This window comes from Carassius gibelio, chromosome B7 (genome assembly GCF_023724105.1).
Source record: "Carassius gibelio isolate Cgi1373 ecotype wild population from Czech Republic chromosome B7, carGib1.2-hapl.c, whole genome shotgun sequence".
Classification (NCBI taxonomy): Eukaryota; Metazoa; Chordata; class Actinopteri; order Cypriniformes; family Cyprinidae; genus Carassius; species Carassius gibelio.
Genome location: NC_068402.1, coordinates 32,770,259 through 32,796,718, shown reverse-complemented (window position 1 = coordinate 32,796,718; position 26,460 = coordinate 32,770,259). Strand labels below are relative to the sequence as shown.

General features: G+C 38.0%; 1 protein-coding gene across 10 annotated transcripts in view; it reads right to left on the bottom strand.

The window, feature by feature from the left end:
- neo1a (neogenin 1a) overlaps positions 1–26,460 on the bottom strand; it is a 148,758-nt gene that overhangs the window by 4,865 nt on the left and 117,433 nt on the right. For 3 of the 10 annotated variants that reach the window (XM_052560655.1, XM_052560651.1, XM_052560648.1), the window contains exons 8-25: positions 21,553–21,712; positions 20,071–20,225; positions 17,144–17,292; positions 14,683–14,821; positions 13,342–13,391; positions 11,265–11,409; positions 9,884–9,994; positions 9,608–9,802; positions 8,607–8,702; positions 5,735–5,967; positions 5,518–5,656; positions 5,238–5,345; positions 3,782–3,976; positions 3,304–3,336; positions 2,860–2,916; positions 1,406–1,544; positions 1,064–1,299; positions 287–379 (exon numbers count right to left, since the gene is read on the bottom strand). In XM_052560655.1, the coding sequence (XP_052416615.1) occupies positions 287–379; positions 1,064–1,299; positions 1,406–1,544; positions 2,860–2,916; positions 3,304–3,336; positions 3,782–3,976; positions 5,238–5,345; positions 5,518–5,656; positions 5,735–5,967; positions 8,607–8,702; positions 9,608–9,802; positions 9,884–9,994; positions 11,265–11,409; positions 13,342–13,391; positions 14,683–14,821; positions 17,144–17,292; positions 20,071–20,225; positions 21,553–21,712 (2,433 nt within the window). The remainder of the gene's footprint in view (positions 1–286; positions 380–1,063; positions 1,300–1,405; positions 1,545–2,859; positions 2,917–3,303; positions 3,337–3,781; positions 3,977–5,237; positions 5,346–5,517; positions 5,657–5,734; positions 5,968–8,606; positions 8,703–9,607; positions 9,803–9,883; positions 9,995–11,264; positions 11,410–13,341; positions 13,392–14,682; positions 14,822–17,143; positions 17,293–20,070; positions 20,226–21,552; positions 21,713–26,460) is intronic. The other 7 variants (XM_052560656.1, XM_052560652.1, XM_052560657.1 and 4 more) reach the window with 5 other exon arrangements.

Sequence of the window (26,460 nt, the reverse complement as noted above, 5' to 3'; positions counted from 1 at the left end):
TAACTAACTTTAACTAATTTGCTAAGAAATTGACTCAAGCTGAGCAACAGACCATTGCTCTGCCATTCTCATCCATTTTGAAATGTTTATCTCTCTTAGCTTGAGTTTTTTGCACCAGTGTACTTGAGTAGAGTATGTTTTTGGCCTACAACTACAATTAAGAACTCAGGGAACCTTGTTTGAGGACTATGTTATTCCAAAGAGCATAAATTGTTTAATATTGTAACTGAAAGAAAAGGGGCCAAATTAAGGGTGTCTGGTCCCTGGTTCAGGATCACACACTTACGCTGAGGGGGTTGTGCATCAAAGGGCATCATCATTTTAGGTCTCATTCCCCGACGGCCAGCCAGTGTAGACATGCTGTCCTCTGATTCATGGCCTGTAAATCAGACAGCGACCAGCCAATCAGATTGAGACAGGCTCCCAATACAAGAGCCATGTGAAGACAACCAGCTGACTTCCTAGAGTCAGTTGCCAAGATGATGTGATATTCTATTGTTTATCCATTAGAGGGCAGTGTAGACACACATATCAGGAGATCTGTAGGAGTAGGCGGCAGCAGATGGATATCACCATTCATGCCACGAGAACAAAGAAAACAAGGCTACAAGTTTTTCCATTTTAAGCAAGGAACATGCCAATCGCAAGCAATAATGACAAACAGTGGACATGACTTTGAAGCATCCTTCAGAAGCAGCAGCTGGAATGATGTCATGGATTATGCAGCAGGTGAAGACTGGTTAAGTTTAAAGACCCCATGAAATGGCCACAAATCTTCTTTCCTGTGTGTGACAGTGTTTTTTTCCTACTGAAACAGGAAGTTGGGCTAGACATACAAAAGGGGCTATTTAGGCAGCTTTAGGTTTACAACATAGCTACTTGCTACCTATAGTCAGTTGTATATGCTGCTGAGAGAGGGTTCCAGTCTGTTTTCCAAATAGAAATACTACAAATATATCTATAATCTCTAGAAGTTTGGGTGTCCACTAGTATACAGATGGTCTTTAACAGACAAAACTCTTTGCGTTCTGATTTCATGGGGTCTTTAAATCAAAGTTCTTACCACGGTAAGAGTTACGTCTCTGGAGCATAGGATCCATGGAGCCGTCCACTGGGGAGATGTCCTGGGAGGTTCTGGGGATTGGCGTGTCGGTCATGACTGGATTGGGTTCAGGTGATTTGTCGATAGGTTTTAGCTCCAAACGTTCGTGGTGGATCCAGAGGTCTGGTGGCTTCAGATCTTTGGAATTGCCTTTATACTTGTGGGATCCATTGGCAGACTTGCAGGCTGCTCGTTTCCTGAAGATCATACCAAACAGTTTGAAGGAAGGTTGTGGCAAATACATTTACCCTCATGTCAGGAATGAGCATTAGGACTGTTCGTCAGCTGGAGACCTGAACTTACTTTTTCTGCTGTGTTGTGGTACGGCGTGTACACAGGAAGGCGCCAACCACCACCAGGATGATGGTAAATGCACCCACAGACACAATTATGACAATAACCAGAATGTGGTTATCACCAGTGCCAGACACATCTGCTTTCCCTGAAACATGGAAATTCCATGGTTATAATGTTACAAGAAAAGGAAAATTGGTCAAGGCAAACAAATGTTGAATGTTGGTTTTCTCGCCTGAAAGTTTGAAAAAGTTTTGAAAGCCTTAAATGTTTATGACAGAATGGCCTGATAGACAAAACTTACAGAGGGAATTGGTTGAGTTTTGCCTTGGGGTTGCTAAGTGTTAATAAGTTTATCCTAAGGTGTTTCTACATGGTTGCAAGACACCACTTGGGTGTTGCTAAGTGGTTGCTAGGTTGTTATTAAGGTGTTACTAGGTTCTTGGTATGGTTCTTAAAGACTACTGGTTGGGTTGCTACAAGGGCATAGCAAAGCTAAACTTAAAAACACACTTTTTCTGTAGGTGAATCTAGATCAGGATTGATTTGTGTGAACATAAACGCATTTAGTTAGATCGAGGAGCACATTCCTTTCAAAAACAGAAGTAATCCACTGCTTCTTCAGGGGCTCAGATTTCAGGATTAAATGAAGATTATTACATCTAACAAAAAAACAGCTCAATCACTTAGGAGACATCTACACCTTCTTGTCTACACCTGCTCTGGCATCGAAACAATGGCGGACTGTTTACAGCTCACTCAGAGCGGGTCTGTGCTAACACGCCAGTGTTCGTCAATAGTCGAGGGAGGGGCCTTGGCCGGTGAGACATCACTCTGCCAAGATTCTCTAAATTTGTGATCTAAAGGTGCTTACGATTTTTGGGAATTAAAAAATAAAAGCACTGGGTGGATTTTTATTATTATAGGGTGGGCTGTGAAACACACTAACAACACATTTATGTTCAAACACTGTGTAAAAGTGTATTTTGCATCTGATGTCCATTTTAAAGTGTTGCTAGTTTGATGTGGTTGGTTACTATGAAATATGGAATTGCCAAGCGGTTCCAAGATGTTTGCTAGAGTGTTACATGTTCTTCAACACGGCATTGCGGTGGTAATTGCAATGTGCTGCTAAAAAGATGTTAGGATGTTACTAAGGGGTAGCTACGCTGTTATTAAGCTGTTGGTAATTTATGGGGGTGTCCGCTAGAGCTCCTTGGTAGTTGTTATGGCATTGGTAGATGGTTGCTTTGTGGATGCTAGTGTATTAATGGGATATTGCTAAGTAGTTGTGTTGCTAAGTGGATGCTAGTGACTACTGGGTGGTTGTTACGGTATCGCTTAGTGGTATTAGGCACAGTACTAAGGGCAGTTTCTTGGTTGCTGTTATGGTAAATTTTTGATTAGCCATTTCTAGGGGATTTCTACAGTGTATTTGTTTGGAAACATAAAACAGCAATTACCAACTGATCCAAATTCTTGTACAGAGGGTCTTCCTGGTTTCACCAATATACCTGGAGCTGCAAGAGGTCAGATAAGAAGAATTGAAAGGTGGCACATTGGAATCTACGGCTCTTGTGTAAAGTTCACATTAAGACACATTCCACTGCATGCCATTTTAACAGATAAACCACAAAGAGTACTTCAGAGAATGAGCACGAAACTCTCCTCATTTGACTAAAATGCGCTTGGGAAAAGACTGTTAGTAGTATGAAGTTTTAGCCACATGTGCATTTTGCTGATAAACTCTTAGTAAATGGTAGTCAGGCAAGCAAAGAAGGATGTTTTTCTGCTATACACCAGCTGGATGTTTCTGTGACTGCTGATGAATTTCAGTGTTCAGGGAAAGCAAGCTGCTCACTTCAGTTTGAGGAAATTAGTGGAATAAGAGAAGAGAGAGCAATTACCTTGGTCATTAGCCATTTTGTCAGAGGATTCGGCTAGCAGGACAAAGCAGAAGGAGAGGAGACAGGTTAGAGGGAGAGAGGCATGCAGTCAGAGCTAAGCAGGACCCTATGGGCGGCTTGTGCATGAGCCAGTATGAAAGATTGGTGAGGTAAGGGTCAATGCAAAGGGTTAAGCTTTAGATTAGGTTAAAAATAGCGTATGTGCATATGGTACCATAATATATTTCCCAATATTGAATCCTACTAATTATAATTTACCAACTGAACAGTGCTGAAAAGAACAGCATGAAATTCCCTAATGTCTGATACTAGTCTAGTTTTTTTGATCAAGAAAATCTTGCTGGTTAAGCCTGATAAGAAACATAGTGCTTACACCAGTATCCCATTGTATTTTTGGATTCATAAGCCAGCATATCCTGGTCTTTTCAGCAAGCAGCAGTGATTGTTATCATTCATCAGCGTGAATGAGTTGGTTTACCTTTAGGAGTGCGGAACTGGACAGCATCAGACATGGGACCCATCCCTTTAGAGTTACGCGCCTGGATCTTGAAGTAGTAGGCGGTATCAAGGGTCAGCTCTTGAATCTGATGGGTTAGCCTGTTCCCCACTACTGGCTCAATGACCCAGTCATGAACCTCTGCATTCACATCAGTGCTGTAGTAAATGATGTAACCTGGGAAGGCAGAGAAAAAGTGATATATGTTGTATATTGTAAAGATACATCAGGCAAGTTACATAGTCACTAGCCATGTTTCCATTGCCCTTCAAATTGCGCAAATTGAAATTGTGAATTGAATATATGCCTAATGGAAACACATCAACATGGCAAAATTAGAAAAAGGAATACAATCGCAAAAACGCAATGGAAACAGTTTTTCGCATTTACAGGTCACCTGGCATATGTAAAAGTCACATGACCATTCTTTACTGTATTATAACCTCCAAGAAACACCTCATACATGGTCGTTCACAATTATAAAGGGCTTTCCTGCAATAAATGCATGGACAAGTCTGTGGTGCACTACGGCTCCGACACGGCCACTTTGGTTAATGTTTGTGTTTATACGGCACGTTTCAGAAGCATCCCAGAAGCCACTGTCCGTCCTGCTTTACTAAAGATACATGCATAAAGGCGGTCGCACAACAGACGAGAAGCGCCCCGTCGCGTCGCGCCACATGTAGGACAACTCGAGGTATCACACACCGGACGCACACATTCTATATGCGCGAGTTCAATTTCACCTGCAAGATTGGTGAGTTTTAACTTCATCTATTATTATTATTTTAAATATATGATTTTAATTGATAAAAGCTGAGGATTAAACGTTAATTAATGAAAAGAATCTGTGTTATAATAAGTATGTTATTGTTTTGTTGTAACTGTTGTTTAGGCAACTGTGCAGCCTGAGTGAAAACGTAACCAAAAACTTTGTAATGTTTTATTTCAATGAAACAAATGTACTGTATTTTAGTTTCAGTTTCAGTTTATAACATCTGGGTTTTTTAATATAAAACTATGCAGATGGCGCTTTGTTGCACGGCAGAAATTTGAACAGCGTTCTGAGTCGTAGCTGGGCGCCGCGGACAGATGCCGAATGGCGCCGACGGTGTGTGTACACCCATAGAGAATAATGTGTTCGAATTTTAAAGACGTGGCACGTGACTCGTCCGGTGTGTGACCCCCTTAAGTGTACGTCAATATAAAATAATGGCTAGTGCAGTGGCTGCAGTTTTAATTTTTGCGAGCTTTTGTAAATCTACCATCTCCATGACTTATTACAAGAGAAAAAAATTGTTTTAGTCACAAAACATCAGTTATTGGAAACGGCGTCAATTCGTAATAGATTTTTAATCGCCATTTATAAAATACTGTGAAAGTTTTGCGCAAATCTGTTATGGAAACCTTACTGTTTCTAACAGGTTACTTTTGTCACCTGTGATCTTGCCATTGGCTTCTGAGGGTGGCTGCCAGTTGACGATGATGGTTCGTGGTCGTCCCTCTTTACTCACCACAGTCACATCTTTAGGAGCAGAACTTGGGACTGGGGAGAAATATAACGTGAATCAAGACTACAATTGCAGATATTTCCTAACAATTTATGTAAATGCAAAGTTTATTACTCATTGGGTGTGTTTACATGTACAACAAAACTACTTGATGAGTCACTAATCTAAAACGATTAGGCCGCAACCTGCGCGATCTAGAGTACATACTTGTTTCAAATGTTGTTCCATGTGCAGTCATGCTCCAGGTGCTGGTCCTCCGGCCCTTGGTCACCATGACCGAGAACTCGTACAAGGTGTTGGGTTTAAGACCCGTCACTGTGTGAGTTAGTGTGGTGGTATTAGCCACCTAAAAATAACAAATCAACGTCAGATTATCCACCATCCTCCACCTTCAGTGTGAGGAGCCTAGATTCTGTAAACATACCTTGAACTTTGTGTTTGCAGGTATGTTGGTCTTCCAGCGCACGGTGTAGTAACGTGCATCTGTGATCTTCTGGTTCTTGGGTAGCGAGTTGTCCGCCCAGGTGACTTTGATTGTGTCGTGGCTCAGAACGGACGCCTGAACGCCCACTGGAGGCAGCATGGGTAAAGGGTCTGGTACTGGAGTGTATGGAGCATGGAAAAGTTCGTATAAATCAACATCAGGGTCTATGGGGTCTGCAAGCAAATTACACAATGTCCCATGGCAAAAAAAAATAAAAAGGTGAAAAAGGGTGAACGCGATTAAACATACAAGGAGAGGGTTTTAGGATGGGAGATACATAACGACGGGGGAGAACGGATTAATGGGCATAAATGGGAGGTGAGGAAGGGAGAATTGTGGAGGCGGGATTGGGAATAGAGAAAGAGAGAAATATTGGATTAGAACAGAATATCGAGAGACAGTCACAAAATCATCAAGAGCTACAGAGAACTACGTCTACAATGAGTCAAAGAACTACATCAGCTTGGATCACTACCAGCTACATTACAAACAAAGGAGGAAGACGATCAGTCAGACAGTGAGAGTACATATACACTGAGCCTGGAATACAATGCAATCCTCTAGAATTTTACATGGATATAAACAATGCTGTTAGGGATGTCAAATGTTAAAACTGTAATTAATATGAATTACACCTTGTATTTATTGTAAGTTTAGAAAATCTCAAATTGTGTGTGCTCGAAGGTCACAAGTGTTTAGCTAATAAAAAGGTTCAGATCTGTTCCTTTTATTCTGCAATTTAACCAGATTCACAGAAGGAAGCAGATGAAAAGGTTTTTATCTTTCTTTCATGTCTATTCATTTTTATTTGAGGTGTGGAATCAGTGACCTTGTCTGAGTCAAGGTTTTGAAGATGCACATTTTTTGATTATTCACCAAAGCTTTCACATTTCAACGTGCGATGCAGCTCTGAATTTACTGATATGATAATATCAAATACCAGAACAAAAAAATAAGCCTTAAAAGTCTGATCCTTTTATAGATTTAAAGCTGTTTGCCTGCCTTAAATCACCTGTTTCCCGAAGCGCTCCCTTCAAGAATAACAATTTGGAGTGGGAAAATATGCTTGCTTGCTTTTATATGTGTGAAAATGAGAACACATTGTTTCTGGCTTCAACAATTAACTGTTTTCAAATGGCAAAGTGGGGAAAAAAACGTGTTGTTTTCCATAGTTCTGAAGCAGCCCCATTGTGAGCGCTATGTGAGGTTGAGCTCTGCTTGTTCTCTGGAATTCTGTTAAACGGATTCACTTTCCAACTAGCATGCAATGCCTAACAAAACAAGAAATATAAAATGCAAAGTAACACACACTAAAGTAATTCACTCAAAATAGGAAATCTAAACATGCAGTTATAGACCATTACAATTTATCTCTTATTTTAAAATAAACATATATATTCTGGCACTCTCAGAAGAAGCAAAACTGTCACCTTTACCTGTTAGTATTTATTACAACATTCTCTCTAATGGTGGAAGAGGCGCTTATGTATGAAGGAATGGGTGAGCGAGCAGATATAAACTCTGCAGGAAATCATCAAAGCCCCTGCAGCAGGTTTCCTCGAGTTCAGTTAAAGGTCAACCAGGCTAAATGAGAAATGCCATGTACCACACTGCATGCTGGGAATTAATAAGAGTGTTCCACTGATCAAAACTGGAGGTGAGAAATTATCTGGTGTTCAGAAAGTGGCCAGTTTCAGTTTTTCACAATTTCATTCCCTACGCAGTGTGAGTTCTTGGCATGTATTATACAGTGCTTCGTTTTTATTATACAATCAAATATTACAATAGCAATATAAATTTTTGTTTGTTTTTATTTCATATTTTTAGTAATATACTTAATAATTAACATACTACTAATTGATTATAATCATTATTATTTTATAGCCATATTGATATACAATCACAAAATGTTGGTCCTATAAAAAAGCACATTATACCTGAATTTTCTTTTCAATTGCATTTTAAACTGTGATCACTTATTACTAGTTTTTAACAAATCATGCAGTCTAACAGTAACTGGTAGTCAACCATTCATTAGTCAAAATATTTCCAATATTGTTTAAACTTTTCAAATGAATAACAAAGAAAATGCATGTTGATACATTTCAGGTGAAGATTGCACTTAACCCTAATTTTGCACAACGTTCCAAATAGTTTTCGTTGCAAATAAATAAATAAAGGAAAACAATCAGTACTGAAGATGATAAAAATGGCTATTTCACCATAAACCACATTTGGATCACCATTAAATGTAATGTTTGACCAGTGCTACTCAGCCATGTCATATCAGCATTCACTTGGACGGCGGAGTGACTCATTTCCTGGAACTGATTGTCATGATGTTCCTGTACTTCGGATAAGAGCAGTGTTTAATCATACCTCTGCATCTCAATCATGTGCAGCGCTATTAAGCAGTGCTTCAATTGTGAAGAGCATATGGCTTCATCTGTATCTCATAATCAAGAGGATTCCTCTGGTTGCTAGGAAGCACAAGCATTAAAGACCACACAACTACTGAAGAACTCTTAAGATGGTCTCTAATGAGAAGAACAAGCACTCAACCGTTCTGCATATCCATAATGTCAATACGATTACCAGGAAATAACAGAAATGCAATTTTAGAAAAACTGTAGATTTCATTAGGACCTCAATCTTCAACCTCAACCTCAAACAGGCAGGTGCAATGGGATTTCTACAGTAAATATGCCAATATTCTCCATATTAGGCATCCAGTGGTGGCAAACGAGGATGAGTATGTTGAAGCTGTAGGTGTGGTGTGTTATAAGGCTGAGCGGTGCCGGCCGTGACCTACCTGATTGGGGTCGTGTGATAGCGCTCTCGTACACAGGGATTCCCTCCCCCACGTTGTTGTAGGCCTTCAGTGTGATAACGTAGTGCGAGCTGGGATCTGGCAGGGAGAAAGCCAATCATTTAGCTAATCAAGCCCACAGCTCCACTGAGAGCTCCAACCATATTCATCATCCTAGCAGGGGTGCATATTTAAACACCCTTATTGATTCTAGCGCTCGTGTAATTAGATGAATTACGAAAACTTAAATTATGCTGTTGCTTCTGATGATTATTTTTCTCGTTCCTTCAAATGTAATTACAATGGGGTGGAGAGAGGGCTAACTCTCCCACTCTTGAGTACATACAATCCATTTCCCCAGTTCGGTTTACTTTAATTCACTTTCAGAGGCTACAGAGCTATTTCTTCACTGCTACTTCATGTTTGTCTGATGAAAGTGTGAATGAATGTTTAGAGCTTCGGTGGATGATATAGATCCATGGTATTATAGTATATAGTAATATTATAAACCTGGGTGTGTATAATCACAATTAGCATAAGAAACTTTTTTTTTTTTATGGTATTACTATAGTATCAGGAACCATATTTCATGCATATGACAATCATTTTTATATCATGGTAAAAAACAAACAAACAAACAACAAATTTAATTAATTAATAAAAAAATATCTGAAATATATCTTTTTTTATAAATTTTACTTATGTTTCCTTTATTTATTTTACCTTTTAATAAATGTTTAATTCAATTTAAATGCTCAAACTCAGATGTTCAAATAAAATATTCAAATGTTTAATATAAATGTTCAAACATTCAATTTAAATCTTTTTAATTTAATAATAAATAAATTTACTTAAAAGCATTTTAAAAACTACTTTTACCCATAATGTATTTGAAGACAGAACATCTATTTTCTTGCCCCTCAAAGCAGAATAAATTTTTATTATATTTTTTAATGAACAAATATTTTTTTTCGAAGCAGAATTATTATAATGGAGGATCTTACTCAAGTTCTCAATGGTGTAGTATCTCTGTTTGTAGTCCACTTTAATGGTCTTGGCGTGAGGGCTGCCGATCCCATAGCCGATGGAGTAACCCCTCACCACAATGTCCTGGTTCTCCGGGGGCGTCCAGCTCACTACAATGCTGTTCACAAGTGGCCGCACATGCAAGGAGCTTGGGACATCTGGCACAGTTGTCTCTGAAACCCAAGGACCAGCAAAATTACACTTTGTCATCTTAATCAAGCACCAGCACTTACAAGATATCTGTCTGTTTTTACCATCCAGATCGCTCTCAAACGTCTCAGCAGTGGCCCAGTCTGTGGCCGGACCCGTGCCGTTGACCGTCATGGCCGACACTCGCAACATATATTCAGTGCCTCGCTGCAGACCTGAAAAATACAAGAACTTCAATACAGGCTTTGATAAATTTGAGTTTGGTTTGTGAAATAAAAGTGCACAAATTAATTTGATTTTTGTTTGTTTGGCTTCCTACAAAGTTCTGGGCGGTTCCTAGAGCGCCCCTAGTTTAAATCACTAACCCTAATTATAAGGAATGGTAAAAAATGAAGCACCCCGTCTCAACCAACCAGTCAGCTCATTTCTCTGGAAACAAACCGAAAGATGCTTCACAACGCTCCACGTTTCTCAATCCATTTACCAAGACTAAATCAATAACCACCCCTGCATCATCATCATCATTGGTTCTGCTGTACGACATACTGACCTACACGCTACAGCATTGCCTAGAGTGCTGATTTATAAAGGTCTGCTTCCACAAATCTGTATCGCACTGGACTGACACAAACAACAACATGACAACTGACGGATTCATCATTTCACATGTCTGATGCCGTGGGCATGTTCTGGTTTTCATAGATGAGGGAATGCCTGCTGTCTTTAAATAAGCCAGAGGTTGTAATTGCTTTAAAATGTTAATAAGCGTCTGCTTAGTTCGAGTGTTGAATGCAGAAGTCAGAACTGTTCCTGCGGCCTTGTGGGAGATAGCAACAGCCTTTGAACTAACAAACATTTCATCTCAGCTCAACTGGAACAGAAAACAACCATTATGCTCTTTGATGCCAACCACAGCACGACGCTCATGAAGCTGCTGAAATCTATTTAGAATTGAATTCTCACTTTTGTCTCATTAATGGATGGTTTGTCACTTGAGGCTTTATTTTTTGCAGCCTCATCTGTTCTGCAATTTCTGAGAAATATATACACCAAAAGCACTGGTGAACGAGAGTAAGGACAGAATATAATGATGCCTTAAAAAAAAAAAAAAAAAACTAATTCTCAACCATTATGGGTTTCAGCAACGGCTGACGCTTATGCCACTATTATGCCAAGGACAGACACACTGGGGCTGTTAACAGATTAAAAAATTAATCAAATTAATTACATGACACACTCATTAATTATTTAAATAGGATCCGGGCAAATGAATAAATGTGTCAATTTTGCTCATTATTTTTTTTAATTAATTGTGCTAAATGAACTCAAACTAAAGGTCTATAATAATATTTAATAACGTTCAAGGTATATATATATATATATATATATATATATATATATATATGTGTGTGTGTGTGTGTGTGCGTGTGTGTGCGTGTGTGTGTGTGTGTGTGTTATAGCTAAATGAGGTATTGTTCAGCTCACCATCTATGAGCTGATAAAGCTGTGATCCTGATGTGATCTCGGCCGCCTCGCTCTTCCTCGTACCCTTCCTGTAGCGGATCTTATAGCCGGTGATCTCACCATTCTGGGCATCTGCTGGAGGAGGCTGCCATCTGACCATGATGCTCTACATTTGAGAAAACACAAAACAACACATCCTCAGTATCACACATTCAGATTTCATTCCAAAGCAATAAGCAATAAGAGTGTATCAAATGGAGAATAACTGGAGCGTGTCCTCCGCGCACCTACAGCACATGCAGAGTCACCACAGTAACAAGCCTGAGTGCAGGCATCTAACCCGAGTCATCATCTCCCCGAGGCAGCCATTAGAGAACGTGATCATCCCGCACATAAAGCATGTGTGAGTATATCAGTCCTGCAGCAGAGGGCATTGGGCGAGCAGCAGAGACCGGCCCGAACCGAACCCATGAATAATAGATAAAGCCTGCGGGAACGCAGCTCAGGACGGATGGAGGGGGCTAGCTGCAGGGATAATGAAGGCAGGGAGAGGGGCCGCTCAGTGAGGGCGGGGAATTAATTAATAGCATTCACACTTGCCTTGTTCACGGGGCATGAGGGATTCAACCAAATTAAATTTGCACCATGTATGCAATTACTGTATTTCAATTTTCAACCAATTCCAGTTTACCTCGCTAACTAGTGCTTGTGTTTTCAGATAAACAAACTTGTTTTAATTGACTTATGGGTCACAGGGGTGTCTAGTGCTATCAGCAGGGGCCTTGCATACGGTTAGTCACTGTTTTCATTATACACACCCAGACTGAATCCCCCCTCTGTTGCGGAGCACCCCAGGGCCACACGAGGGGGTCCCGATACCGTCCGCAGGAGCCCACTAATTAACCACCTTCTCATGCAATATACAAAAAAAAGCTTCTGTCTGAGACTTTAAGCCTTTTTTATTATTCAGTGCTAATTACTGAGCCATAAAACCTATCACAGGCTTGAAAGTGTGTGGATCTGTGTGTATACCCACAATGCAAAGACCCTGCAATTAAACCGGAAGGTTACCGTTTTTGAAGAAAATACGAGTTGTGCCTGTGTAACACTTGCTGTCATGAAGCTCTGTGCTCTGGGTGATTGCTAAGATGTTCTGAATGGTTTATATGCTGTTTCTAGGGTGTTTTAGCTTTAGGTTTTGACCTATACACCTTATGGATCATAGAAACAAGTCTTTATAATGGTGTCTTTAAACTTCCATTTTTGCAGTTGCTCTATCGCTTCACTGTTGAAGAGTAATATATACAGTAGTACAGTATAGATGGGTTCTTTAATGTCTTGGTGGGTGTTAATTTTAAATATATATCATTTTGTTTTTGTTTTTTAAGTGAAAGACAGGTTACTGGAGCAGAGCAACCTCATCATAGAGTTATTATAGTTAACTAAAACTATTAAAAATTTAATTCTTGAAATAAAAGTGGTCTAAATGTAAAAAAAAATTATCAAGACAACACTTAAACTTAATATACTAAAATAGCATCTTAAACTAAAACAGAACAAAATGAATAAACTATACCGACATACCTAAAAAAAGCAAAACTCCACACTAAAAAAATTAAAAACAAAAATATATTATAGTACCTTAATGCGAATCAAATGTTGTGAGAGGGAGGGGAAGATATTTTGAATTAGATTTCATAAAAGTATTCCATAAAATATAAGAATTGTCAGTTTTGATTTCACGGTGACTTTAACACTTTCCAAGGATGTGCAAAGCAGACGTCATGCTTGCCTTAGCAAACACCATGAAATAAAAGCGCTAAATGCATTACTGCAGCCCAAGTCACTTGTCTACATATGACTAGAAACAGAAACAGACTCCAGGATAAAAACAACAGGAGCTAGACAAATATAAATTGTATCTCGAGAAAGAGGGGGAGGTGAACACGGAGGAAGAATGAATGAAGATGTAAAGCTTTGTGACAGCTTTCTAGCCCGAGCACAGATGTGCTGCTCATCGCAGTTAAATCACAGCAACAGATGAGCGTCTTCATCAGAACCACTGCACACTTCACACCCGACACTCATTCAGCCTTACCTTCGAGTTCAGCACATCAACCGTCATGTTCTGTGGCGGAGCACTGGGGACTGAACAGAGGGAGAAGAGGACAGTATTAGTTCACACAGCCTCAGCTTTTATTAAGGCAAGACACTGAGCTGAACAGGGTCAACTAATAGATACTTAACCAATAGAATACTTCCCTCAGCTTATTATTCACAATACATTAGGGATAGTTCACCCAAACATGAAAATTCAAAGATACTTTGAAGAATGCTGGTAACTAAACAGTGTAAGGTTTACAGTAGCCACAGTATTGAAAAAAAATACAATGGCTACCATTTGGTCACCTACACTCTTCACAATATCTTATTCTCTGCTCAACACCCACACAGGTTTGAAATTATGACACTTTAAATTTGGGGCGCAAATGAAGCCTTTATGTTTTCTGCAACAGTATGTTAACATATGCAACCGTTACATTATCTAATTAAATATGCACTCATTTGCATAGATTTCCAGAATAATAAACTGAACATTGCATAAAGCCTGGTCTAATATTTTCTTTCTCTCTTTTAATCGCACTGTAAATCACAAAATACAGCCAGAGAAAAACAAACACCATATTTAGAGGTTAGGCGAATGTTGTATGTGCAAACCCTTCTGTAAAAATCTTCAGAATATAGACAGGAACAAAACTGCTAACTTTTGTATATGTAAGTGCTTCTTTTTGGCTCACTCCATGAGAAAAAAAAACTCATTTTGAGGAAATAGCCTGAAAATACGTATTATAATTAAGATCTACAGACAAAAATAGATTAAGTATTAATATTTTTATATATAACACTGAACATATCACCACTGTCCACGTCTTCTTTCATATTTCTCATAGCACAGCATTATGGCATTAATACCATTTTCACCAACAAAAATGTAACTGACACCATCTTGCAGGAACTAAGAAAAATGGCCTATGAAGACTAATTTTACAGAGAGCATAAAACTTTTAACAGGTGGCTAGAAGCTCACGAGTCCCCAGTCGAAGTATACAGTAATAACTACAAAATAAAGTTTCATGGATGGTAACAAATCTTTAAGCACAGTAATTTATTTATTTTTTTCAATTCTCTCACCACTGACAGGTGTGGAATAAAGTTAATTTTGGGTCCTGGTGATATTGCTCTGTTGATGTAACTACAACAGGGATATAGATTATAGTTGGTTTATTGCTGGCTTTGTTTATTGCCTAGTAGAGTTCTTGTATGAGACCTAACCCTTACTACAATTATTTTGAGGAGCAAAAAACTGCAGGGTTTTGGGGCAGAATGGACGGAACCGAGTAGTAAGACAAAGCAAAGAATTAAGATTTATTGTCAGTACCATCAGAGTATGTGCGCACAGATATGTCCTCAGTGGACACTCCAGGTCCATGTTTGTTATAGGCCACCACTCTGAAACTGTACTCTGTGAACTTCTTCAGTCCAGTCATGCTGTAGGACAGTGTGTTCACCTCCAGATCCTGACAGAGAAGAGACATTAGAGAAACAGGCTCAATTATGACATCAGTAACAGCATTACAGACTAAGGGCCCTATTATACACACGGTGAAATGCGACCCAAGTCACAGCACAAGTGTTTGCTAGTTTCAGTCTGGCACTGTTAGCATTTTCCCATCCAGCGCTAGCGCTCACCTCTAAAACAGAGGTGAGTTCAAGCGCACTGCTGGCGCAATGCTATTTTAAGGAGCTGAAAATAGACCGCGCTATAGACCTACTCAAACCTGGTCTAAAGTCTAGCGCAATGCTTTTTCTTCATTATTTAAAGAGCGTATACGGTGCTTATTAAACACAGGGACGCACAGCAGCACACAAACATGCCAAATATTAAAAATTAAAGGATTGCAATTAGGGGTGTAACGATACGCGTATTCGTATTGAACCGTTCGGTACGACGCTTTCGGTTCGGTACGCGGTACGCATTATGTATACCGAACGGTTCGTTGGAGTAATTAATTATATTTGAAAAAAAAAAAAAAAGAGAGAGAGAGAGAGAAATATAATGATATGCGTTCAACAAGGTAGCCCAATAACCCAAACAACGTAACAGGCAACGCCCCTGACACTCCCGAAGAAGAAAAAAACACCATCTTATATGTTTATGTTAGGCTACTCAGCAGGCGCTCGCTCACTCAGTACGCGCTGAAGGCTCGTTGCAAAATAGCCAATGCGTTTAACAGACTAGAAATGAAAAGATCCTCCAATAACCAACAGGTCTGGTGTTTGGGTGCACTTTGGATTCCCTTTAAGCTATAATGGTGATGGCAAGAGAGTGGTGGATAAAAAAACAACGGTATGTCGCATCTGCAACATGACAGGGTACACCAGCGGGAATAAAAAAAAAAAAAAAAAAAACACCAGCGGGAATATCTGGGATATATGCGTCAGTACTATCTGGGAAAAGACGAAAAAAAGGAGAAACATGCACGCAGCAAACTATCCCTGCAGCATTTAGAAAATATAGCTTACAGGGAATCCAACCCAAACACCAGACCTGTTGGTTATTTTAGGATCTTATATTTCTGGTCTGTTAAAGGCATTCGACATTTTGCAACGAGCCTTCAGCGCGTGCTGAGTGAGCGAGCGCCTTAGGGGCCGTTCACATATCGTGCCTAAAAACGCATGGAAAACGCTAAGCGCGTCTTTCTCCTGAGGCGTCTGTCTTTGCTAAGCAACAATGACGTGCTCTCTCCATGAGACGCGGAAATTTCAGCGAAGGATAAATGGATTTGCAGCTCTAAAAATCGCTTGCAGTAGCTCTGCTACTAAATTTATTTCAAAATTGCAATCCATATACAACTATGATCAGCTGATCCTTCATCTTGGCTGAGCTCTCAACGTTGTTACGGGAAAGGATGAAGCTGATTGGTTAGTTCTTGTCACATGACCCGCGGTGCGCTTGCGGCATTCTGAAAAGTTGAGATGTTTTTACATTTTGCTGTATCTAAAACGTATCGAACCGAACCGAACCGAACCGTGACATCAGTGTATCGTATCGAACCGAACCGTGAATTTTGTGAACCGTTACACCCCTAATTGCAATGCATACGATTTTTTTGTATGCTAATTAAATATATATATATATATGGAAGATGAGACTCTGATTGGTTTATTGCACGTTACGCCCAAAAAACACCCATTATTCATTAAGAGAATAAAGACAACCCGTTTAGACCATGCGCCCGGGCGTGCCAACCATTTTTCGTCATTAAAATAGCAAAATTAGCAAAAGTTACACTTTGCGTTTAGTTAGTTAAAATAGGGCCCTAAGAATTCACAGAAATATAAATGTAAATATTTAAATGATAAAATATTTGATATTGATATATTACATATATTTATATAAATAATTAAACATGCTATTTTCAATCATTAATAACTAACATTTATTTATTTATCTTTGATCCATTTATGTATTATTTGTATTAGTTTGTTTTTGCAAATAATTATACACACTCCACTAAGAAGCTGAAGATAAAAAAATGCACTAATTGAAAACATGAAAATGTCACTAATGTCAATATTATACAAAAATTCTTAAACAACTTATACATGAGTGTTTATTTTTGCAATTTGGGCTAAACATTTTAATTAGTATGAAAACATACAAAATGACATCTACCGTGTTCAAATTTGTTAGCAATAATAAAACGGCTCCTCAGCTTGTGTTCAGGACAGACCACAGAGCTCCATCTGTTCTCCACCATGAACATTTCACATGCTTTATCGAATATCATAATGCCTTTATGCGTGATATTACAGAGGCTGGATGAAGATGGTTTTACCTGCTCACTGTCCATGCCCTTCTCCATGTAGTAAATTTTGTAGTTCTGGATCTCGCCATTGCCTATGAGGGGCACGTCCCATCTGAGACTCACTGTGGTGGGGGATGTGACCACTGCCTGTAGGTTTGGAGCAGGACCAGGTACCTGGACTATTACGTAGAAAGGAGAAAAATGTAACATTTAAATTAAATTAAATTTGAATATGTTTTGTTTTATTACGGTCACCTTTTGTCTGTCACTGTTTTTCTTTGATAATTCCATTGATGCTTTGGCAATCTTGTTTGTAAAACAGTCACGCCAATAAAGCACTCTGAAATCGACTCGAATAGAGAGAGTGATATCTCTTCTCTGCTGAGCATATGACAGTGGCATGTGTCGAGACACCTCTGGCAGAAAACAGACTAACACACGCCAGCTCAAACTGCAGGACTGACGTGATTTAATTTGCTTAGCAGAGCGGAGAGAATGGAAATGAGAATCTATGTTGCTTAACTTTTGTTTACTTGCTAGGGTCATGAATCATTACATTCAATTATAGGCTCCGATGAGTGTCCCTTAAATCAGTTGTTTCTCCAACACGCTCGCAACTGACATGCCTTCAGGGAGTCATCGTGTAGAGCCAATCTAAACCGAGCTCTACATTAAATGAAATGTAATAGAATTTAAGCATGAACATAAAACAATGGGCCAATTTTTAAGTAAGTGGCCAAGCAGTCATTTGGCAGACAAAAACTGTAAAATGTTTTCAGACTCTTCACTGCATGGAATTGAACGGCTGGTTTCGTTTGGTCAGAGGAGAACTGGGCCCCCAACTGAGCCTGGTTTCTCCCAAGGTTTTTTTCTCCATTCTGTCACCGAATGGAGTTTCGGTTCCTTGTCGCTGTCGCCTCTGGCTTGCTTAGTTGGGGTCACTTCATCTACAGCGATATCATTGACTTGACTGCAAATAAATGCACAGACACTGTTTAAACTGAACAGAGATGACATCACTGAATTCAATGATGAACTGCCTTTAACTATCATTTTGCATTATTGAGACACTGTTTTCCAAATAAATGTTGTTCAGTGCTTTGACGCAATGTATTTTGTTTAAAGCACTATATAAATAAAGGTGATTGATTGATTGATTGTTAATTGGAAATGCATTAAAAATGTATCATAGTTTATATTTATATTAAATTCATTTAGCTGAAATTTTGAGAGCTTTTTCATCTGCTTAAGTAGGACTTAAGTACATCTTCACTTGTAATTTTATAATCACTTTTACTGTCTTTGAAATATGGACAGCAACGTGTACTGCCAAGATTACAGGCAAGCAATCATGGTAAACTAAAATTTACTTTAACGTAATTTCAAGTGAAACTTGTATTTCATGCTATTTAAATCAGTTGTAATTATGTTTATTCATTTGTAATTTGCTACAATTAAGTACATTAAAAAACATATTACCTTTAATAAGATTATATATATATATAACACCATATTGATATTGAATAACACTACAGTTCAAATATCAAATATTTGTTATATATTATAGTGCTTTCATATGTTAGTACTTCTTTAAAACCACACAAAAAATATTAAAAGATAATGGATTAAATGGCTTTTTTAAAAAGTGTACTTAAGTGTGTTTTGAAATATGTCATGAAAGTGTGCTCTCTTTAAGTACATTTAAGGGGACTTTTATTTTATTTATATTATATTAGCAATATATTTTCAAAATTTGAAGTACACCACAAGTGCACTTTTAATATAATTAAGCACACTTATTTTTTCACAAAGGCAGGGGCCATCATAAAATAGTGTCATAGCATCATAAACTTGCTTCATATGTTTCACTGACTGTATTCCCAGTCGTCTGAAGTCATACAATTTCAGGAACAGACTCAAATATATTCATTATTCGCTGAAAACCACCACAAAGTGACCATATAGCTTCAGTAGACTTAAAATATAGTATGGACTGCCTTTATGGTGCTTTCATGTCCTTTCTAGAACATGACAGTGTCTGCTCACTATATGCCTACATTCATCGCATGGGGAAGAGCAGCATGAACACTCCTCAAAACATCTCCTTTTGTGTTCCACAGGGATAGCATCCATTAAGTTCTAGCCGCTTCACCACATGTATGCAATGACTGTTTGATTACCTTCATCCAGTTATGGTTACCCTACACCATCTTTCATTCCCGAGCTCTAATATAAACTGCATGACATGAATCACTTTTCAAACTTTGATCAGGCGTTTCTGGCATCTCAAACCACAGAGAGAAATCACTTTATCTCAGTGCCACAGACATCCAATTCTTGCTTTTGATACTGATGTCTTACAAGATGGGATGGGGCGCCTACACTGGATTAAGTGCGCTCTACGAGTGTGTATGTGTGCCTAGAAGACTTGCGCTCAGATTCATTCATAATGTTCACAGCAAAATGTGTGTCAGCCTCAGAGGCTGATCTCCACGCAGCAGGATTCCCGGGAGTGCCAGAATCCCGCTAACACACATTATAAAGTGCTCATAGCAGTCAGAGCCAAGGACGCACAGAGGAGCAAGTCTGACCCAGAAACAGCTTCTCCTGTGCTCTGTTTGGGCTGATAATGTTTCAGATCGATGGAGTCATGCCATACACCTTCAGTGATGTTCAAGAGATCTCTTTGCTTAAAAGCCAGCAGGTGTTTACTTGTGCTTACTATATAATGAGATTTTAAACTGACATTGAAGCATTGAGAAAATGTTCTGCATAGTCTCGGAGGCCCAGAACATATTCTAGACAAGCATGTGAGCAACTACGCAAACTTTACTTCATGCATTATAGCCTTCTGAAATGTGTCAGAGTGTAATTTGTAATGCAACTGTTTTAATCAGTCCGTAAATCTCATTTGAACACATTTGAACTGGTATGGTATGATCAAGTGAAGGTCTCACCTTCGGGCTGGGTGGCGACCCTCAGGGGCGCTGAGCTCTCTCCAGGGCCGTTTCTGTTGTGGGCCACCACGCGGAAGGAGTACTTGGTGTCTGGCATGAGGTTCTGAATGGTGACTTGCATTTCTCCTGGACGACTGGTGTTCACTATCCTCTCCCTGTACAGAATCAGAGAGACAAACGTGATGTGAGACTGAAACAGGAGCTGACTGCTGATTCATTGGTTCAAAGCTTCTCTTGTTCATCTGTAGTCAATAACAGCTCATACAGAATGGCATTATAAACATTTATAAGAACAACATGTGACTTAAAATAATAGCAACAAAAACAACAAAATACAATCATCAATAGCATTCATAATTTAAGGCTTCTTGGACGGTGAATGTCATGAAAACATGTCTGGGTCACTTATCACTACAGAGTCTAAATTAAATGTTTTGCATATTTATATATACACGGCTGAATGTTTTATATATATATTAGCCAATTTTGTGCAATAATTTATTTTGCTTATTATATTATTTTACTCACAAGGAACCATTAATAAATCTTATTACCATAATGAATTTGTTCCTTCACAGTTTTTTGGTAATTCTTATTAGTGGTTCTCTTAAGATTATCTTTACTGTAATGCAGCATTTTAATGCAGTAAATAAACACTAATGAATGTATTTATTCAAATATGCAACGAAGGTAATACATTTTCATAATTTAAATGTTAAATACTACATCATAGTAATGACAGTTACATTATTATTACATTATTTTTATTTTATTTATGTGTTAATAATAATTGGGAATATATTTCATTTTTTATATTAGAATTAAACATGACCTAATATCATGTGATATTCTTTACACTTTTTGTCCCCAGAAAAAAATACAAATAAAAATTTAATTGCAGGTAAAATATCATTGAATAAAGTATTTTGAGCAGTATATGCTCATTAAAGCTGCATTTATTTGATCAAAGATATAGTAAAATAGTAATATTGTGATATATTGTCACAATTAAAAATTAATTACTGTTAAAATGTAAAACTGTTTAATATATATATATTATATATATATATATATATATATATATATATATATATATATATATATATATATATATATATATATATATATATACATATATATTAAACAGTATAAATACTGGGCTGGCAAAGCAACCATTACTGCAGTTTGCCGTGTCACATGATCCTTCAGAAATCATTCTAAAATGCAGATTCTTTCCTATTATTAATATTAAAAATAATTGTGCTACTTATTATATTATATTATTTTGAAACTGTAGTATACTTTTCAGGATACTGTGGTTAATAGAAAGTGTAACAGAACAGTATTTATTTGAAACAGAAATCTTTTGCAACATTATAAATATATATTTTTATTAATTTATTGAATCATTGCTGAAAAAATCTTACTGACCCCAAACTGTGGATCTGTAGTGTATATATAAATGACACATAAATGCCCTGCCTGTTATTGCCCTCCAGGCTGTAGTAGACCGAGTAGGTGACATCATCTCCATGCGGTTCAGCAGGAAGGCGCCAGGTCAGCTTGATGAAGCGGGTGGAGACCAGGGATGCCACAACGTCACGGGGGGCGGAGGGCGTGGGACCAGCGCCGCCTCTGGAGCCTGGTATTAGACGGTCAGTAGTGGCACGGGTCAGTGAGGTGGGAGGGGGGGAGGGGATGGCTACATCTTTCAGTGCAGACAGTGGGGTGGCGTGAGTGAAAGCAGAAATCAAGGGTGGAGACGGGTGCAAAGTGAAGTCACACACAAATTCAGGGAGGGAGGACAGAACAGAGAGAACACAGAAAAAGAAAAGAAAACAAAAAACCATAACACAATGCCTTCCATGACAGGAAATCAACAAAACAGTGAAATAATCACAAAGAAATATGAAAAATGCAATCACAATGGAAGAATGTCGTGCATGTAGTTGGAGAAAAACGGCTGAAGTGGAAAAAATTATGGAAAGCTGAATCACAGGAGACATATTTAGGATTTTTCACTCTTAAAAGAGTAGTTCACCTCAAAATTAGACTGACGTTAACATAATTTGTGATGTTATTCACTAAAACTATTATATAGCTATCAAATGGCATTTGCACATCAAATGAAACCAAATGCACTTGGTTTCTTAACCACATGCCAAGGCTTCATAACTATGTACTGTGCATATGCACAAATGAGACTTCAGCATCAATGACATCAAAAACTTTACTTGGTGCTGCTTCTTGCATTTGTCATATGGTTTTGATGTACTGTAGGTGGGTAAATTAATAAAAGGATTTCTTTACAACTATTCTTTTAAGCATAGCTGGGGAAAATCCAAGCTGATCCAAAGAACACTGAGGCACAGAGGCCATCCTTTTGAATCACTAACATACGTCTAGAGGTCCAAGGCTTTACGATCTTCACACAGATATGCAAAATATTTCATGCTGAGGCCGCTGTGGTTAAATCTGAGGCCGTCGGACTGTTGTTTTCTACCAGCGGAGTGAAACTCAACACAAAGCAGCTCTAAAAATGTGTCAAGATTATTTGCTTTTGTGGACCGCAATAAAGTTGCGCTTGTGGCAACAGCAACTCTTTGAATTAAACAAACTGTGTTTCATTTGCATCTGCCAAAAGAAGCAGATCTGAAAGGACTGAATATCAAGCAAATATAGTATGTATGATTGATGTACCGTACGATTCAAATGTGATTCGTTGACAATAACATGAGGCACCATGGTCTTTCTTTCTCTATGCCAACCAGACTGAAACACAATCTGCATGCAGCACCAGAGAAAATTACTAATTTACATTAAAACAAAATGAATGTCAAAAAGATTAATAAAACTTATGAGCTTCATGATTCAAATGGCATAGAATTTCTGAAAAAAAGAAGAAGACATTTTTGGATTTTGTCTAAGACAAGATTGTGGACTTCCAACTGGACAGAAATGGATGGCAAGAAACCAAAGAATGGAATCAGAACTGTGTTTATACACATACATCTATACACTATTGCTTTATGTCACCAATAATCTCATTTATTTCATCCCCAAGGAATTTTAGGGGAAACGTAACATATGCATTTCCAGTAAGTCTCCTGAACTATGAAAGAGCAAAACTCTGAACAATACAGTTTCACTTTGCTAGTTAACTGAGGGTTTAAAAGCACCATATAATGCTGAAAAAAGAACAGCAACATGCATTATTTTCAGATGTGCTCTTCAAATTACTTTCTTATTCTGAACCGCATTCCGCTCTGAAAAGACATTGGGAGAAGAGACTGATAATGCAGACCTGTATAATATACACTAATAGCAGCACTCATTAGCTTATAGCTTCCCCTAAATGACAAGATCCATTAGACGGAGAGCAATTTAAACATTAGTTGTAGCAATTACAGTTTTCCACAAAGACGAGCCATCAATGTTCATCTGTCTAGTTGCAGGGAGAAGAAAAAATTATATCATTCAGCATTTATCTCTGGTTCAGCTTTGCGTGGTGCGTGACATTCTCTCTGTGGTTTTTCTTCTCCCTCTGGTTCAGTCAGTTCACTTGGCAGCCATTTTGCAAGTGTTTTCGAGTCTTGTATTGTCAAGTACAGTTTTTATGAACTTGATTATGGAAAGAATGCCAAAACATGCATTCAAAAACATGTCAAGCCATCCATAAAATCAACTGTATCATAAAAGTAGCTCAACTCAGGCTCCAGCTTATCTGCGTTTGGACTCTAGACCAAGCAATGGCTGTTTTGAGAGTTCTTTACATGCTATCATTCAGAATTCAATACTAACGTAAGGCATATTGTGCAACATACACTGAATACTTCATTTGAAAGTTCTCACAATGTTAAGGCCTCTTTACACCAACAAGAATGTTCGATCCAATTTTTGTGAATCGATGCATGAAAAATGACAGATAAGATGAATGAAGTGAAAGCACTGTGCAATTTTCATTTCTGACATCCACTTGCCATAGAGAAGAAAGTCAAACAATATTTACATTTCAAAGTGTATGTTTTTTGTTTTCTATGGTTTTTATCAAACGACACCAAAAGACAAGAGAGATATCTTGATAAAACCATAGCTCCTCTGGGCAAGTGAAGAAACCAATCCTATTGGTCGGACAGTTTTGTTCACAATGCAAAAGAGATTAGAACATCTCTCCATAAAGAAAATATGCAATGATAGCGTGTGAATGTTTGTGTCAGTTTCAACAGGCACATTAACAACCAACCATTCATTTAAATGACAATGTTTATCGTGCCAAATGTTTCTGCACTGAATATTCATCTTGGTGTGAACAGAAGGATGTTTTTCAGTTGTTTCTGGATTCTTCCTCTTCTTTTCACTGTATTTTAGTAAAACAGTCTGTTCATGAGCACCACAAAGTCATAGTTTCATGTAACAGCAGCGACTCTGGGCATATGACCGAATCTTATTGGTGTTATTCACAGTGCGCTTGAACAGAAATGAGAACTCTAATTACAATATTTATCAGCAAATTTACACACTGGATATATTAATCTCGATATGAACAGGCCTTAAAGAGTACACTATTTTAGGGGCTGTGTACTCACAACTCATTCAAAACCAGCACAAGATGCTGAAATAACAGGGATATTTGGTGCATAGGTTAAAGAAAATCCATCTAATCTACATTGAACAACTATTAAAAACACACCAAGCTGAAGTTTTAATGACTTAAATGTACGGGTGTAACAGTACACGTATTCATACAGAAAATGTTCAGTCTATGTGAATTGTTTTAACCACTTCACGAGTGGAATTTCATCGTATTGTAGCTTTCGACAAGAAACAAAGTTTTATCGTTCAAATTACGTCAATTTGTTACAGGAAATTCAAAAAACAGCGCAAAGCACGAGATAGCGTGATCATCGCTTACTCTTTACTACTAGTTATAGCATGAATAAACATCTCATGGCCCAGGAAATTGCTAAATCAGTTTCCCAATCATGGAAAAACGTCAATAAAACAGCTTCTAAACAAAATGTTGTAGTATTTAATTCACCTCAGGCAGGTCATCAGTGTCCACGCTCACTAATTCGCTAGAGAAATTAAGTCTAGAGAAGAGCATTCACCTCAAATATTAGACTATATACTCATTATATTTTACTTTACCTGTTAGTGATGTCTTAATTATCTAATGTATGTTTTAATAAATCCGTTATGAATCAAGTTACGACAGCCACTGTGTAAATGAATGCATTTTAACAATATATAGTAATTTTATAATTTAGAAGTTAAAACCTGCACTATGTGCAATTTACACATTTGCATACAATTAACAATTAAGTACATACTATTAAGCTGAGTGTTGATTATAATATTTTTAAATAAATAGTAAACAAGTTTGGGCTCTGTTGTTAATTGTAACCTTATAGTAGGCAAATGTAAAAGGGCTTCCTATAGTTTAGAGCATAAGCTAAGGTAAACCACTGTTTAATAATAATAATAATAGTAAAAGCAATTTTATGTTTTGTTTTTTATCCTGCTGTACCAAACAATACTGAAGCGTGACGTCAAAACCAAGGTACGAACTGAACCGTCATGTTTGTGTACCGTTACAACCCTACTAAAATGGAGTGCCTGGAAAACGTTTTCCAAACATACATGTATTCAACTAGGACGTTATCAGGATCATCTCAAACATCAGCTTCAACAGTCTCCTAAGTGTCTGTCTGATGGTGAACGCAGTCATGTGATGTACGGTGGAGAGCAACAGAAGATTAATACCCTTTCTATTCATAGCAGAGAGCAATGGCTGCTGCCATTGGAACAGATGGTGACATCGCCTTATTAATGATACATACTGAAGCTAAGCAAAAAGGTCACAAGGCCTTTAGTGCAAAATGTAAATGTAAAAGAATTATTATTAACTCCATGTTTGCTGTAAATCGATGTAATTATGATTTTGATATTAAGCAAATGGTATTTCGGGAATTGCAAATAAAAACATATTGCTTAGAGCAATAATGGTAATGTATTATGTATCTAGGTCATCAAGAATCTGAAATAGGTAATTGTGCATGAGGATATGGGGGAAAAATATAAATGTTGGAACGATCACCTCATTCACCTCCACGTGCTTATGATGTGACTGACTGAGAGAGCGAGCGGAGTGCACTACTAATGACCACTTAAAAGCTCCTGCCTTCATCTTACAGAGATGGGTATGGACTGAAATGGCCACTGTACAAGAGATGCGACATAGTTCCTGCTGCACATAAAGACTTCATCCACTGGCATTACATCTCATACCCTCTCTACTATTGATCTGAGGGAACATGCTATTATCGTGAAGGGTCTGGAAGGGGTTGAAGACTTCCTTATATTGTGCGGAGGCATAAAAACCCAATTATT